At 47.9% G+C, this 15,137-nt stretch overlaps 1 protein-coding gene across 7 annotated transcripts in view; it reads left to right on the forward strand.

The window, feature by feature from the left end:
* Positions 1–13,145, forward strand: part of ENTPD1 (ectonucleoside triphosphate diphosphohydrolase 1) — a 34,993-nt gene extending 21,848 nt beyond the window's left edge. For 6 of the 7 annotated variants that reach the window (XM_072870995.1, XM_072870999.1, XM_072870994.1 and 3 more), the window contains 9 exons: positions 2,097–2,230; positions 2,630–2,747; positions 3,955–4,105; positions 5,016–5,175; positions 5,810–6,046; positions 6,584–6,844; positions 7,934–8,053; positions 8,252–8,389; positions 8,535–13,145. In XM_072870995.1, the coding sequence (XP_072727096.1) occupies positions 2,097–2,230; positions 2,630–2,747; positions 3,955–4,105; positions 5,016–5,175; positions 5,810–6,046; positions 6,584–6,844; positions 7,934–8,053; positions 8,252–8,389; positions 8,535–8,741 (1,526 nt within the window). In that variant the 3' untranslated portion in view covers positions 8,742–13,145. Of the gene's footprint in view, positions 1–2,096; positions 2,231–2,629; positions 2,748–3,954; positions 4,106–4,595; positions 4,785–5,015; positions 5,176–5,809; positions 6,047–6,583; positions 6,845–7,933; positions 8,054–8,251; positions 8,390–8,534 lie in introns of those variants that run through there. The other variant, XM_072871001.1, reaches the window with a different exon arrangement.
* The last annotated feature ends 1,992 nt before the right edge of the window (positions 13,146–15,137 follow it).

A 15,137-nucleotide genomic window follows, 5' to 3' on the forward strand; every position in this document is an offset into this window, starting at 1 on the left:
CTGTTTCTAATCACTTCAAGCCATGAGTTCTAGGGCCTTTTTGAATAAAGCAGTATAAAATGCATTCTTACCTCCTACTGTCTGGTATGTGCACTAGACTATTTTTTTAAGCTGCATTCTTGGAGATATTGGCAAGCATGCTGTGCCTCTAACAGGCACTCACAAAATGCGAGCATAACAAGCTTCCAAATTTCACAGTTAGCCTCAGCAGATTTACACATGAGCATGATGAGAGGGAGCACAGAGCTCCAGGTCAGCATTAGGTTTCCAATGGACTTGCCTGTGGGGAGATCTTCAAAACAATTCTCTTGGCACTTTTAGGTTTCATTTTCTCTAGGTAGGTGGGAAGACATTATTTGTCTGTGGTTAGAGATTTCCAGAGGTGCATTACTTCTTTTCACTTGGGCTAACTTCTGAAAATAACTCTAGGATTTGGGGTCATTTGTAAGGTTGGGTAAGACTGTATAGTTCTGGCGCCTGGGACCACCTTTCATGTGAAACCAGAGCAGTTAGAAGATGACCCTGTTCAGAACTTGAATGCTTTTCATATTTGCATGTGTGACATGGGGTGCCAGGATGGATTTGGAGCATTGACCCAGTATCACCTGAGGGCTGGAGAATGACCTCTGGAACTCCAGTTCTGGCATGCAGATGCAGAGCAGGTTCAGTCACCTTACGTTCCTAGAGTGTGAAGATAGTTGATGTGGTTGCCTGCACAGAGGTATTGTCACCCTGGATGACCCGTAATGTACTTCTAAACATCTCCTAGAGTATTTGTGTATAAGGAGAAGAGACATGAGTACCTGTGTGAGCAGTCAGGCCGTGAGTGCTTTTGAGTATGGAGCATCAGTGTGAGCAGAAATGGATTTCATGTCATAGCGGGAGCAGGTATGTCCCCTAGGGTGCCAAAGCTATTTGTTAGTTATAAGTGTTGAATTTATGGCTAGATTATAAACCTGGAAAACACTTTTGCTGATACCCTTTCTAGAGCTTCATGTTGTAAGATAGTATTTTATTAAACAATACCAAAACTGGCTGAGCCTAAGTTGTGAAGTGAGATTTCCACCATGGGATATATGAAGGAGAATCCAAAGCAGGAAAATATAAAAGACAGCATCATGTTAGCCACTAACAAGTGCAGGTATATGTACATTGGTTCTGAAAGCTCAAATGCCGTATTGGTTGTGAATGATTTCCATCAACCATAAGTGGCTTTTTAATAGAATTCTACTGCTAACCATGTATTTTAAGCCACAAAAATCTTAATTTGTTAGATAGGTCATACCAAATATATCAGTAACATATAAGGAATCAGGCTGGTACAAGTTTTGCAGAGTGTGTGATTTTTAACCATATTATGCCAATTCTGCAAATACAGACTATTCGTAATTTACTGGTTTTGTGAGAAGTGGCATCAAAAATCTCCACAGATTTCTTAAATACTCTGTGGAGTGCAAATCATATTTTCTATATGGCGTTGCCAAGGTGCAGGACAGCATTGCTTGAACTGACTGCCACATACTGAAATGTTAGTGTTAAGACTTCCTAAATGCATTACCAGTGATGAGGACGTTGTAAGTTGTTATAAACATTGTAAAAAAAAAACCCTGAAGCACAAAGTATAGTAGGACAAAATGTAGCAGGGGTTAAAGCTTTGCGTTCGGTGAGGTTACTCTGTTTATATATTAGCAGGCTGTTCTTTCAGCTTCTCAGGGATTATTAAGCCAAATGCAGAGCTATAGAAGAAGTTGGTGTTTGCCCCGTACAGATGCTTTTGCTATATGGCTGCTCAGTCACGTGCAGGTATCTCAAGGACAGGCTAGCCATAAGGTGCATCTTGAGGTCCTCCATCACCACCTGGCACAGGGCAGCCCATGGAGATGTGGCACGGCCCACGAGAGCAGATCTTCAGGACACCAGGGCTGAGCTCTGCCTCTAAGAAATCCCACATGAGGACATGGAGCAGGAGATGGGAGCAGGGATGGGCAAAGGCAGGTGCTTCATAGTGGAAAGGGACTGCAGGAACATGCCTGAAGACCTTTGGGGTGTGAGGTAAGATGGGCTACTGGGATAGTAATATCCTTTTTCTGCTCTAGTCACAGGTACCAAACCAAAGATGTCCTGGACAAGAAAGATTCTACTTATCCTGGGATTCCTCTCTGCTTTGGCTGTAATTGCTTTAATTGCTGTAGCAGTGACCCAAAACAAGCCACTTCTGAAGAATATTAAGGTATTACAAGCTGGGACTGTTACGGGAAAACAAGCCAAGCTACGGGGTTAGGCAGACATAGTGCTCCAGGACACGATGCTGCCCTTGCTGGGTCTGGCTAACCTCTCTTTCTGGCTCCATGCACCTCAACATCTCATTTTACATCTTCATGGTAAAAACAGATACAGCTTCACAGAGGGTCATCTTCTGAGTAATCAGTCTCAATTTTGCTGCTTCTCTGCTCTTGTATCCTTTGATGGAAACTTTCATTGAAGCATTACTGAGAAGAGTAATGACACAGCATGTTTCCACAGCTGTCAGATAGGCTGTTTGTTTCTGGTCCCCCCACGTGTGGAGACCAGCGCATGCTATGTCTGGTTTGGTGCCTCGGGTGCAATAATGGCTCTGTTTTGCCCACAGTATGGGATTGTGCTGGATGCGGGGTCGTCCCACACTAACCTGTATGTGTACGAGTGGCCAGCAGAGAAGGAGAACGACACTGGGGTGGTACAGCAGGTGGAGGAGTGTAAAGTCGAAGGTAAGAGGAGAAAAGGGAGCTGTGGAAGGGGCAGAGGGTGAAGAAGAGATAATGCAACCAAAGTGTGGGGGAGGAGAAACCTGGAGGAAGAGGCCAATAGTGAAAACAGTGTTACATCTGTGAGCTAATGTATATCCCACCACTTCCCACGGGGAGCTGTATGTCCCTGACCTTCCTGGGAGGAAAGCTAGATCCACTTTTTCCTTTGTTTTTAGGACGCTTGGAAGTAAGTGCTTTTTGGAGAGAACTGCACCAATGAATGTACTTAAATAAATAAAACATTTGCATAAACCTTGCTGAAGTCCCAGTGAGCATCAGGCAGCGAGAGGGGAGGGCATGGTTTGCTCTTTTTCAAAGCTTCTGTGCAAGCTAGGCATTGGGCTTGCGGGCCAAGGTTGCTCAACTTATGCATGTCATGGTTTATTTTTTATTCTATTGAATTGCTGTGTAGATATTGTATGGTTTAGGAATGCATAAATGAAGCCCAAGGATGTACATGACAAGGAATAGAGTAGACCATCACGGATCACCACGCTCTGGGGCAGGAGAGGTGTTGTCAGAGCCTGCCTGGGGTTTTTTCAGGCCTGTCTGCAGCACAGGGGAGAGCCATGCTGTTATCGAGCAGCATGCTGAGCATATGGCAACCTGGAGCAAACACAGAGCAGGCTTCACTGTGCCCACGCAGGCACTGGTCCTGGGGCAGTCCATTTACCAGGGCACACATAGCAGGGAGGGACAATGAATTTTTCTTCGGGCTAGCATGAAAGGGGATAGCTGCAAAACACTCAGTGTTGTAGTGTGAGCATACAATACATAAACAAATGACAGCATCTTCTTCCCGGAGGACCCAGTGTAGTGAAGGGCGAGGGATTTTCAGGTGCGGATCCAGGGTACACCCAGGCAGAAGCAGAGATGAGTCTGCAGATGTCCAGGACGTACTAAGCAAATGATCTGTCTCACTGCAGCCCTCATGACTAGTTCACAGCCTGCTTCGTGGAGACTGGGTGGCAGATGCTGGGTGCTGTGGCCATCCCCACATGCATCAGGCTTAGTTGGTGCTGTAGGATTTCTAAAACTCCTTAGAAATGGGGTGGTTGAATCTGATGTTGCTGCCTGTGATAGCGATATGGTTTAACACTACTGCTCATGACAGCACTCTGGGGTTATGCTTGGAGTTTGAGCAATGAAGTGTCCTTATTTCTTGCAGGCCCTGGGATCTCAGGTTACTCGCATGCCACGGAGAAGGCAGGTCCCTCTCTGGCACAGTGCCTACGACAAGCAGAAGAGGTGATTCCCTCAAAGCAGCACCAAGAGACACCCGTCTACCTCGGAGCAACTGCCGGCATGCGGCTTCTCAGGTACTGCAGGGCTTGTCCCCTTCCCCTGCAGCACTGCGCCTGGGACCACCATAGATGTTCAGTGGGAGCCTCTTGGGCAAAGTCCTTGGAAATGCTGCCAGCTCACACTTTACCCAGATACCCTCTTCTGCCACGGGCCTCTCGGAGCCCCAAGTCTCCCTGGGCTCTTCCCTGCTTGCCCAGCAGGTCCATTTCCACTCACTCCAACCTTCCATCATCTCTAGCACCCACACACAGCACAGAGACACCAGGAGGGTAGCAGTGCCCAAGCTGATGCTCAGGGGATGCTCAGACATCCCTCACCTCACATGAAGGGGATGCTCAGACATCCCCCACAGTCTGGTATTAGGCCTGACCCAGGATTTTTGAGCCCAACCGTGTTGTGACTCCCCCCATACCTTGACTCAGCCCAAGACCATCAGAGCTAAGGTAACTTTATAATAATATCCTCCTTTAATTCCTGTTTGTGATTTTCATGGGGGTGCTCCAGAACTCTTGCCTAGCTGGGACAGCGAGCTGATCTTATGTATGTATTGCCTGGGAAGTCTCCCTGGGGATACCAGAGGGCATGGATTTCTTCTGTAATGGTGATGGTGAAGAGTGAGAGGAATCTCCACGGTGCAATCCCTACCAGGGCACATGCTCCAGGAGAACAAGAGAGCTCTGGTCTCTCCTCCAGGTACCACTCTCAGCTGTGGGATCTGTACGTGTCAGAGCTGGTGGCAGCTGTGCTGTCAGGGTGTGACAGAGAGGGACGTGACCAGTTAGCGCTGGATGTACCCATATGAATGACTGTTCTGTTCTAATTAACACTTGGGGGGGAGTTGCAGCCTGCCTACTCAGAATAAAGCCCATAAGCTGCAGAGAGCTGTCAGCCAGAGTCACTCCATCCTTTCTTCCATTCATGCAGCTTGCAGAATAAAAGTGCAGCTGACAAAGTCTTGTCCTCAGTAGAGAAGACGCTACGCTCAGCTCCCTTCAACTTCCAGGGTGCCAGAATCATCAGTGGTCAGGAAGAAGGAGCCTATGGATGGATCACCATTAACTACCTGCTGGGTAATTTCAAGCAGGTACTGTATCAACGGCAAGTCCATATATGAATCATCAGCTTGCAGCACTTTGTAAATCATGCCTTGCAGGAGGATGTCACAGGCACTATCTTCCCTTGTAAGCCATTTACCAGAGATCAGGAAGCTGCACATCTTGCCTCAGCAATTACTGTGAGTACATCCTGATACTTATTGGTATCAGGATGTACCACTGTAGTCAGGCTTAAAGCATTGAAATAAAACATCAGCATCTTCAATAACTTTGCTTGGGTATAGCATCCTCCTCTCTTCCTGATCTAAAATATTTCTGTGCCTTTAAAGCTTGACAATGATTCTGTACTATTGAGCTTATAAATCATCTGGGAGCTGAAACAGTAAGTTGACTGTTTTTTCTCATAACAATTGTATTAGATTTCATATTTAGTCCTCCTGCAAGCACTCAGACATGATCCATCTTCTGCTTTTCTGAGCCTGCATCTTTCCTGTGTCTTGTTCCGTCTCTCATCTTGTGCCCCCCTCCAGGTCTTCCTGCCTTTCCTGTGCTCTGTGCTTCTGCTTCTCTCCTCATGGGTCTTTCTTTTTTTTTTTCTTTTTCCTCCCAAATAAATCTCCATGCCTGATGTATCTGGTTTACTTTGAATTTTTTTTTTTAAAGTCTGGCTGGACAAAACTTCTACATTCCCTGAAATCCATAAGTGAGACATCAGGAGCACTAGACCTCGGAGGAGCCTCAACACAGATTACCTTTGTACCAAATGAACTCTCTTCTGAGTCGCCAGACAACCTGCTCTACTTCCGTCTCTATGGCAAGGATTACTTCGTGTACACGCACAGCTTTCTCTGCTATGGGAAGGACCAGGCTCTGCAACAGAAACTGGCCAGGGACCTAGAGGCAAGTACATCTGTAACTGCAGGTGGAGATCCTGGACCCTCCCGGCTTTGACATACTGGTGCTGTAAAAGTTGCCGTGTCCCAGCTAAATGTCTCATCCCTTTGTCTGGGTTTGGGAAATGTCATTATCCTCCATAAAGACTGGGCAGATGCCCAGAGAGATGACAGTCAACATTTTCAAAAGTACTACCAATTTGAGGTGCCTTGATTCTTGGGCATGGGATAGCAGGAGTACTGTACTTAACTGAAGTACTTGGGGGAGGTCATGTTTCACCATCTCTGAGAATGCCAAATCAACAGCAGCTTCACAAAATGTGGCTGAAAGTAATTTGCCCAGGGTCCTACAGGGAGGCTGGGGCAGACCCACATCTCCCAAATCACAGCCAATGCCTTAAACCATCCTCATCACTTTGACCCGATGTGTGTATCTTGGTGTGAGGTACTGTGACAAGTGCCTTGTGGCCACCCTTCCTGTGGCTCTTTCCCGGAGTGTTATTCTAGAGTGAAGTGTAACAGCTTTGGTTGATTTTACTTTCAGACCATGGAGAACAGCAGCCTCCTTGATCCGTGCTTTCACCAGGGGTATCAGAGGACTATAAATATAAGTGACCTCTTAAAAAACCCTTGTACATCAGCCAAGAAAAAGCAATTCCCTTTCAGCCAACTGTACATACAGGGAGAGGGGGATTATCAAAAGTGCCGAAGAAACATCCAGAAACTCTTTAACAAAACCAGTTGTCCTTACTCCAGTTGCTCCTTCAATGGGATATACCTACCTCCGTTACAAGGGGATTTTGGGGTAAGTCTTCATTCTTAAACTCGCTATAACCCAGAATATCACAAGAGCAGAAACTCAGAGTAATGCTAGAGTGTATTCTCCATGGCTGGGGCAGGAAATCATTTACAATATGGCTTTTTGGACATGTAACTACAAAAGTAGTGCTGCACTTGCTGTGAGGACAGCATGTGTAAGAGCTACCCCAGTAAATACTGGCCTACCAGTACTGCACTGTTCCCATTCTAACCCATCCCCTGTAGGCATCTCCTTGGGGTGCTCCATTTACTGATTCATTTTTCAACCAGTCCTTCCTGATGGCCAGCAGCAGGGGCAGGAAAGGCTTCTGCAGGCCGTGCGTGATACGCTGCTCCTGCAAACCTTGTCTCCTGAGGTCAATGGCGGTACCAGGTCTGAAATTCATCCAGAAGCGTGTGAGCACTACTGAAACCGATCAGTCAGCTCACCTGTCTGCTTCCCAGACGTGATGAGGAGACAGTGCACGCTCTGAACGCACATCATGTGTGACACCACACTGAACATCAGTTCTAGAGCTGCAAGACTTCAGTGGCTGTGAGGCTCTCTGGGGGACCTGTTAATATTCCCTTGCCCTGTTCATAAGCTGCCCCCTACCTATCAGCTATTGGCCATGGTCAGAGATGGGTTTTCTGGACTTTGGATTATATTCTGGGGCCGTCTATTCAGACCAATACAGTCCATTCAGAACATCACCTCTGCTGTTTGTGGCAATGTTGGCTGCACGCTCATCTTGTTAAGTTGCCAAAATGCGATCATGGTTGTGATGGCAAGCAGCATTGACCGCGTGCCACTCTGGCACCAGTGCGTAGAGGAGAGGGATTTACTGAAGTTCTTCAGGGTACTGTAGTCAGTGAAGTTCCTGCCTCCACCTTCCTTTTGGGGTCCTTAGCTCTCATCAGCTCTGAGGGGTGTGTCTCAAAATGACATCACTCTTGAAAATATACCTACTTTTGTGTGTGTGATGTTGCTTCCTATATTTCTCTATCTGTAAATAAAACCATTTTCTTTTGTGGTATTTCCGCTCTCCTGCTCATGCTGGGGCCCAGTCAGGTTAAAATGTTCTTTCCCCTTCAGGCTTTTTCTGCTTTCTACTTTGTGATGAACTTTTTGAACCTGACCAGTGAACAAAGCCCCATTGCCCTGGACAAAGTGGCCAGCACCATTGAGAGCTTCTGTGCTCGGCCTTGGCATGAGGTGAGCAGTGCTTGTTGCAGTGGGCTGGGGCTGCCGGGTGGCAAGAGCTGCTGATATTTTTCTGTAGGATAAATGGTTGGGGGTAACTTCAAGGCACGAGGGGGAAGATCCCCCCCAGCACCTGCAGTGGATGCTTGGGCGCAAGCTGGAGCAGCGGGAAGCTGTGTTTAACTGCCTGGTGACTTCCTCCTTCCCTAGGTGAAGACAGTGTATCACCAAATAAAAGAAAAGTACCTGAGCGAATATTGCTTCTCTGGAGCCTACATCCTCTCTCTCCTGGAAAATGGCTATGAGTTCACTGAAAAGAACTGGCAAAGGATCCACTTCCTTGGAAAGGTGTGCTTTGTGGCAGGGAGGGCTCTACCCCAGTAGCTAACTGCAGCCTTTGCTGCCCTTTTTCCCCAGGGGTGCCACTGCCCCGGCAATGCCACAAGCAGCCCCTGCACCTCCCAGCACTGATTGTGTTCCTCTCCCATTTCAGATTGGCAGCAGCGATGCGGGCTGGACCCTTGGCTATATGCTGAACCTGACCAACATGATCCCTGCAGAGGAGCCCGCTGGGCCCCCTCTTTCCCACGGCAGCTATGTGGGGCTGATGGTACTGTGCTCCCTCGTGCTGGTGGCCGTGCTCCTGTTTGCCTGGCTTCTCTTCCACAAGCCCAAGTGCCTGCAGAAGGGGATTGTTTAGGAAGAGCCTTGGCAGGAGAGGGGCCATACCACCTTGGCCGCTCAGGGCTAGGAGACCCCAGCAGAGCAGGCTGTACTGCAGAGCCCCTCTCGCCTCTCACTGAAGCTACTGACTGTGTACAACAAGGGCATTTATTTCTTCTGACTCATACTTGCACTGACAGATGTTGGGACATCAGGCTCGCAACCTCTCTCTGCCAAGGACAAACTAGCGGGTGTCCCCTCCTTGAATGGGTCGTACTTTCATTCAGTGAAACTTTGCTGCTTGTTGGTTTTTGCCTTGTGCACAGCATTATAAAGAGAAGAGCAGCAGCAATCTTTGGGAGCCGGTGCTCCTGCAAGGGTAATCTCAGGGTCACACATCCCACTGAGCTCTTGGGAGCAATCACACACAGGGTGATCCTGCTCCTTCTCCGCTGAAGCCGTTCCCAAGAGCCCTTCCCGCACCAGCACACCTCCTCCCACCTCCCTGTGCCCTGAGCCCTCAGCCCTCACAGCCCTACGCTGGGTACAGCCACCTGCACCAGGCTGGCCAGGCTCCCAAATGCCACTCTAGGAAAAGAAGGGATGAGGATGAAGAAACTGAGTGTGCTGGTGGTCATCAGCCCTTAGCTGGGCTCTGGTGGCTGTCTGCTCCTTTTGCAGGTGGCAAGAAGCCTCTTTCCCATGTCTTCCTGATGTTGTTGCTGGACCAAAGCTGGCTCACTGTTACAGTGAGCCATTCCTATGTCCCTAGGGTACATCAAGACATGAGTTCCCAGCCAGGCATTGCTGATTTTTGTAGGAACAGCTCATACTGGCTGAGGATCCTTGACCAGTAGTGAGTGCTTATGCCTACAGGGACTCTGGTGTGATCAGCATGCCTACAGGTATACACCCGTTAAAGCAATCCAGTGTCACTGTGCTGATCGTACAGCAGCCTCCAATCTAAGGAAAATATTTATTAGGCCATGTTCCTTTATAAACAGACAGCTGGCAGCAGTTAACCAGCATGAGCACGCAAGGATTGAACCACTTTTTCCACCAGCAAAATCAGTGAAAATTTGCCTTTCCTTCCCTCATGGCTTAGGCTTACCCCATGACCATAAGACCCAGGGCTTGTGAGTGCACATACTGCAGCCTATCTTCTAGCACACAACTAGGGTGATGCCACTGATCAGGTTTATGAATAACTTTCTTCCATTTTCCATTCCTTGGTCCAAAAAAAAAAAGAGAGGTAAGTCAGAAATCCATTCTTATAAAAACACTTAGAAACCACTGGTGCCTGTCCACCTCCCACAAAATCCCGGAAATGTCTTCTAATGACCTGTAAGTGCTGGAGGCCAAAAGAAAGCAGATATTGTGGACAGAAAGGCATGGCAAACACACACCTTCACCTGTTTCCCCAAGCAAAGCTGTAGAAGGTGTGGAAGGGATCAGGACTTGCAACCCCAATAAAGCCTTCTCCTTTAGGCAAGCACAGACACAGAGCTCGGGGTTTTCATGCTCTCCCAGCCTGTCCCTCTGCACAGTGCAGGCTGGAAAATATCCCCCAGTTATTTCTACTTCATGCCTGGAAGTAGGAGCCATAACATACTGAAGGACCTAAAGGTAAGGGAAAAATCTATCCTGTCATGTGGTAAGATCTTTGGGCAGTTCATTGTTCTTCCAAAAATCTGTGTTGTGTTTTTCCTCTGAATTAGCTGGTTTCAGCTTCTGTTGGATCTTGTTCTGCCCATTTCAGAAAGACTGAGTAACTCTTTGCTATCAAAATCCCTTTTTCCTTGTTGGTGCTTGCAAGTCGTCATTGTATCATATTAAATAGATTGATCTTCAATCTGTAAAGTGCTCTGTGCTGACCTCACTTGTAGCTCTTGACTCCACTTCTTTGAAAATTTTTACATTTTTCTGAAATTTGGACACCAAAGTTTTCAGCAGCGAGTGGTAGTAGAGTCACTAGTAGCATATATAAAAGTAATATCTTCTGGTTTTGATCTATAATCTGTGTTACCCATTCATATATCTCAGGGCCAGGTCTGCTCACTTAAGAGAAAGTTTGGGGGCTGTTTGTCTAGTTGGACTACTGCAACTTCTGCAACTTGGCCTTTTTTTCCAGTCATTGCATTCCAGAATGGCCGCTGTCTCACACTGTACATCACTGTCTCTTAACATGAGCTGCTTTGCCTTTCAAGTGGCTCCATTGAAACATGTACTACTCAAATATTCCCCAAGCAAGTGATCCAGATCAACCCGCAAATGACACTTCCCCACACTGTTTGTCCATTGACTAGTTTTTGTTTTATCTGCAAATACATTGAGATGTTGGAATTCATCTAGAGATGGAGTCTTCCTTCTGTTGTTTTCAGCAAAGATAGGTAGATGAGAGATTAAAAGTAGTTTTTGGTCACAGCTGGAAGGCATGCAGGAGGAGCGTGTGATCAGAGCTGCTTCAGCTCCCCAATCAGCCGCACTTGCAACACACCCCATCCTGGGCCACCTTCCTTGCGTATGGAGTCTTCACAGCAAAGCAGGTGCCCTGGAGAAGCTCCCCGCGTGAGCTGGTGCATTCTTCCTCCCCATGAACAGTGTGAAAACCTGGAGAATGGTAATTCCTCTCTTGAGACCTCCTTGGGGATCTGGCAGCTGCCTACTTGTGTCCGTGATGGTGGAACTGGCAAATCCCTTAGGACATTTCAGAAATTGATGCAGAAACTCCATGTGGAAGCTGGTGTGGAGAGAAAGCCTGTGCCAGTCTGGTCTTCTGGTCCCTGCTAAGGGTTTATGCCAAAGGAAAAGGTCAAATACATAACCTGGGAGAAGAGCTTTAGCAATGTTTTGTATCATTATTGCAAGTCCCATGGTATTAATATTGTTAGCTCTGGACTCTGGAGTCAGGTGATCAGCTGGTATCTTTGCTTACTCCCTCCTGCCTTCTCTTGGTTTTTGGTTTGGGTTTTCTTTCAAGCTGTAAATGTGACTTGAGTGCAGCCTAAAGGCCCCAAACTAAGATAAATACGAAATATGTTACGTTATTTTTAAACCTTACGACTTTTAGACCGCATTTATGAGTCAATCTCTCCAGAACTAGAATTTCGAAGGTGACACCAGACATGCCATTTAAAAATCACTTGAGCAGGCTGAGGCTCCAGTAATTGGTTGACTGAAAGCATTCTATAAGGGTGAGACCCTTGCATATCACTGGCTGTACTTGAACCTTCCCAGAAAAGCATATGGTTTTTTTCTCTCCATTTCTCCTGCTATTGCAGGACTTTATCCATGGAGGCTACTCAAAATCCTTGGTCAAAGAGTTCAAGTTTAATGAACATTCATTTCTTTGCTTCTGTGCTGCGTCTGACCCAGCTGTATTCAGCTCAAATGTGTGTTCCAGAGCCACCCAATGCGTACATTAAGGCCATTGACAATAGTGGGGGGAATTTCCAAATATGCTAGTAATAACATGGTATCACTTCTCTTGTTAATGCTGTTGATCTGCCCCACTGATAATTATCTGTGCCTTATTTCTAATTTGATAGCTTCTGGCTTTAATTTCCAGCCACTGGCTCCTGTACAGTTTTGCTCTTCTGGGTTAAAGCATCTTTTAACACCACATGTTCTTGTCTTGCAAATATTTATTCACTGGTCAGCCTGCTGGGCTGCCAAGACTCCAGACCTTGGTCTCTCCCAGTTTTGCCACAGGAAGCCCTGAGATGTGCTGCAGCAAGGTGGGATGAGCGTCTCTGGTTTAGGTTCAAATGTTGAGTGGTCCATTTTTGGGAAGGTTCCTTGCAGGGGGATTTGATAGCTTTGCAGGGTGCGGTCCAGTCTGGTCTTTCTGGGAGTGATGACTTCCACAAGCTCTCTCATGTTCACCCAAGTGTCAGGTCTGAGGCAAAACTATCAGCGAGGCTGAGATTTTCAGGGGTCAGAAAAGAAAGCCTGGGTGCCTGCAGCATGCTCACCTCTTGCAGAAAACGATCAGTCCCCATCACAGGCTCGAAGTACCCTTCGCTCTCTTCCCTGACACAGCCAGCTCTCCTCTGTGCACAGGCTACAGCTGATTTCTCTGGCCCTACAGCAAAGCACAGTGAAGCCTCCACTTGGAAGAAAGCTCTCAGAAGTGAGGCCATCACCCCTGTGGTGAGAGGCTGATTTGCAGGGTTGGTGCTGGCCAGGGCTCCCCAGCTTCTCCAAGAGCAGCTCTCAGCTGGATGCGTGCCCTCTCCTCCTCTGTCCCAATTCTTCCCGTGCTCTGTGCCGGGGGGACATGCGGGCTCTGCGGGGCTGCTGGCTGCGTCACTGGGTTCAACAGCCTGTTCAGGAGGGGCTGGGGGACACACACTGAGGACAACAGTCTCTGCCACCCGGGCCATGTGCTTTCTTTTTGCGGCTCAGCCCTGATGAAATGGATCTTTGTTTTGATGCACGCACAAATCTCTGTATCCTTATCACAATAAAGACTTCTGAACTGATGCTAGAAAAGTTTTCGCACTGTTTTCCACAAGATGGGAACTTGCCAATAGTGGAAAAGAGCTTTTGGCACTAAACGTGGAAAAGTCCTGAGAAGGGATTTCCTCTCTTGCCAGTTCCCTGCTGTTCTCTTGGGTCAGATCTGAAGTTCCCGGTGGATGGGCAGCATCCCCTCCTGGCAAGGCAAGGCACTGTGGTCCTTCCCGGGCTCTGGGCACCTCACACAGGTAGCCTCGTTCCGGGAAGGCTGCTACTGCCCAAACCCCATCTTTCCTTGCTTTAGCTTCACCCTGACCTCCCCGAAGCAGCTTGTTCTCCCCTGCCATGCACTGGACGGCTGCAGTCCTCTGTCCTCATTTTCCCTCCCCCAGGCAGCACCACTGGCATCATGCTGGCACTGCAATCCCCCAAAACAGATGAAGGATGGGGGGCCTGTGCCTCTCATTTGCGAGGCTGCGTGCCTCTGCGTGCAGCCACAGCTGTAGCTCTGCCAAGGCAAACATACTTGTCACGGCTCATCATTTTTCTTTCAGCACACATTCTCCCTAGTTTGCTCATTATTACGGCTCTTAGCTTGAACTTTCCTCAAATTTTCCAATCTTCTGCTGACAATACAGCCAGAATTAAAACAAATGCAGCAGGTGGAGTCTTTCCATGGCTGGCTCTGGAGGGATCGGCTCCTTGCTGCCTGTGACCCTCAGCCACACAGCGATGGGGGGACGGGGCTCGCATTCGCATTCCTCTCACTCCTGCTGCTGTGGCACGGTGTGTTCCTGCTCGCCCTCTTTCTCCCACTGCCTCAAGGTCTCTCCATCTTTGAACATCAGGGCAGGTGGGGGGTGGATGATCCATCCCAGATGTATTAGCCGCATTTTCCAAATTAAGTATTTGTTTACTTCCTGCACTGTTTCTAAGAGCTAGTGTTCTATGTTGTTTGTTTCTGTTTTCATCAGTGTTTCTTAACATGTCTGAACTTATTATTGGCTTAAAGCTTCATTAGCATGTTGTTTTCCTAGAATGAGGAAGAGCTATGCTAGGTCAGATCAGACAGGCCGTGTATTGGCGCTCATCTCCAGCTGCGCACTAGGCAAGGATTTAGATGGACCGTTAGGGAAAGGGCATGATCCTTCTCTTCTAGCCATCAGGGGCGTAGGAAATTTGTGATCAAGCAATTGCTTCTGGATCTGCATAATTAATAGCTGTGGATGCCCCAGTTCTCTATGAACTCATCCTATCCTCTTTTGCACTCATTTAACTTTCAGCTTTGACAAGGTAATTTCATTGTGCCTTGTGTGCAAAACTATTTCCTTTCGTTTGATTTAAACCTGCTGCCTGATAACAAGCTGCCTCCATCCCTATGCTATGGATAACACTGGCTAATTCTCCAGACCTAGTAGTGCATGAGATGTGTTCTTTGCCCACCCCAGATTTTGCTCATGGCTCCTTTTTTAGGATCTAACGGCCTGGCATTTCTTTTTTTTCTGTTGTTTCTCACATCAGTGTTGCTTGTCTCCATAGGAAAGTGAGTGCTTTTCTCATGCGTCCCTTGGCAGCACTGCAGTTCCAACTCTCCCACTGCTGTCGCAGGCCACTGGAAACAGCCTGGGAAGGGAGAGGGGAGGGGGGAGACAGACCAAACATGGGGTTTGTGCTATTTTACTATAGCCCTGCCTAGCACTCTCTGGCTGCCAAGTAACACGGGCTAGCACTGGAAACCTGCCCACCTCCTTCACATCGCCTTGCTTGCTGAAAGCTGGGGAGAGAGCAGCTCCACGGGAACCCAGCAGCCCTGGGAGCAGAGATGTGAAGGAGGCGAGAGCATTTCCCACTGTTGCATGAGCCGCCAGCTCCGCAGAATACCACCAGGCATGGCTTGCTGTAGAGATACGAGCTGCCCTGCAATATCCATGCTCGCCATACCCATGCATGCCATGCCCTGCCACTGCCTCAG

This window comes from Ciconia boyciana, chromosome 8 (genome assembly GCF_034638445.1).
Source record: "Ciconia boyciana chromosome 8, ASM3463844v1, whole genome shotgun sequence".
Taxonomy (NCBI): domain Eukaryota; kingdom Metazoa; phylum Chordata; class Aves; order Ciconiiformes; family Ciconiidae; genus Ciconia; species Ciconia boyciana.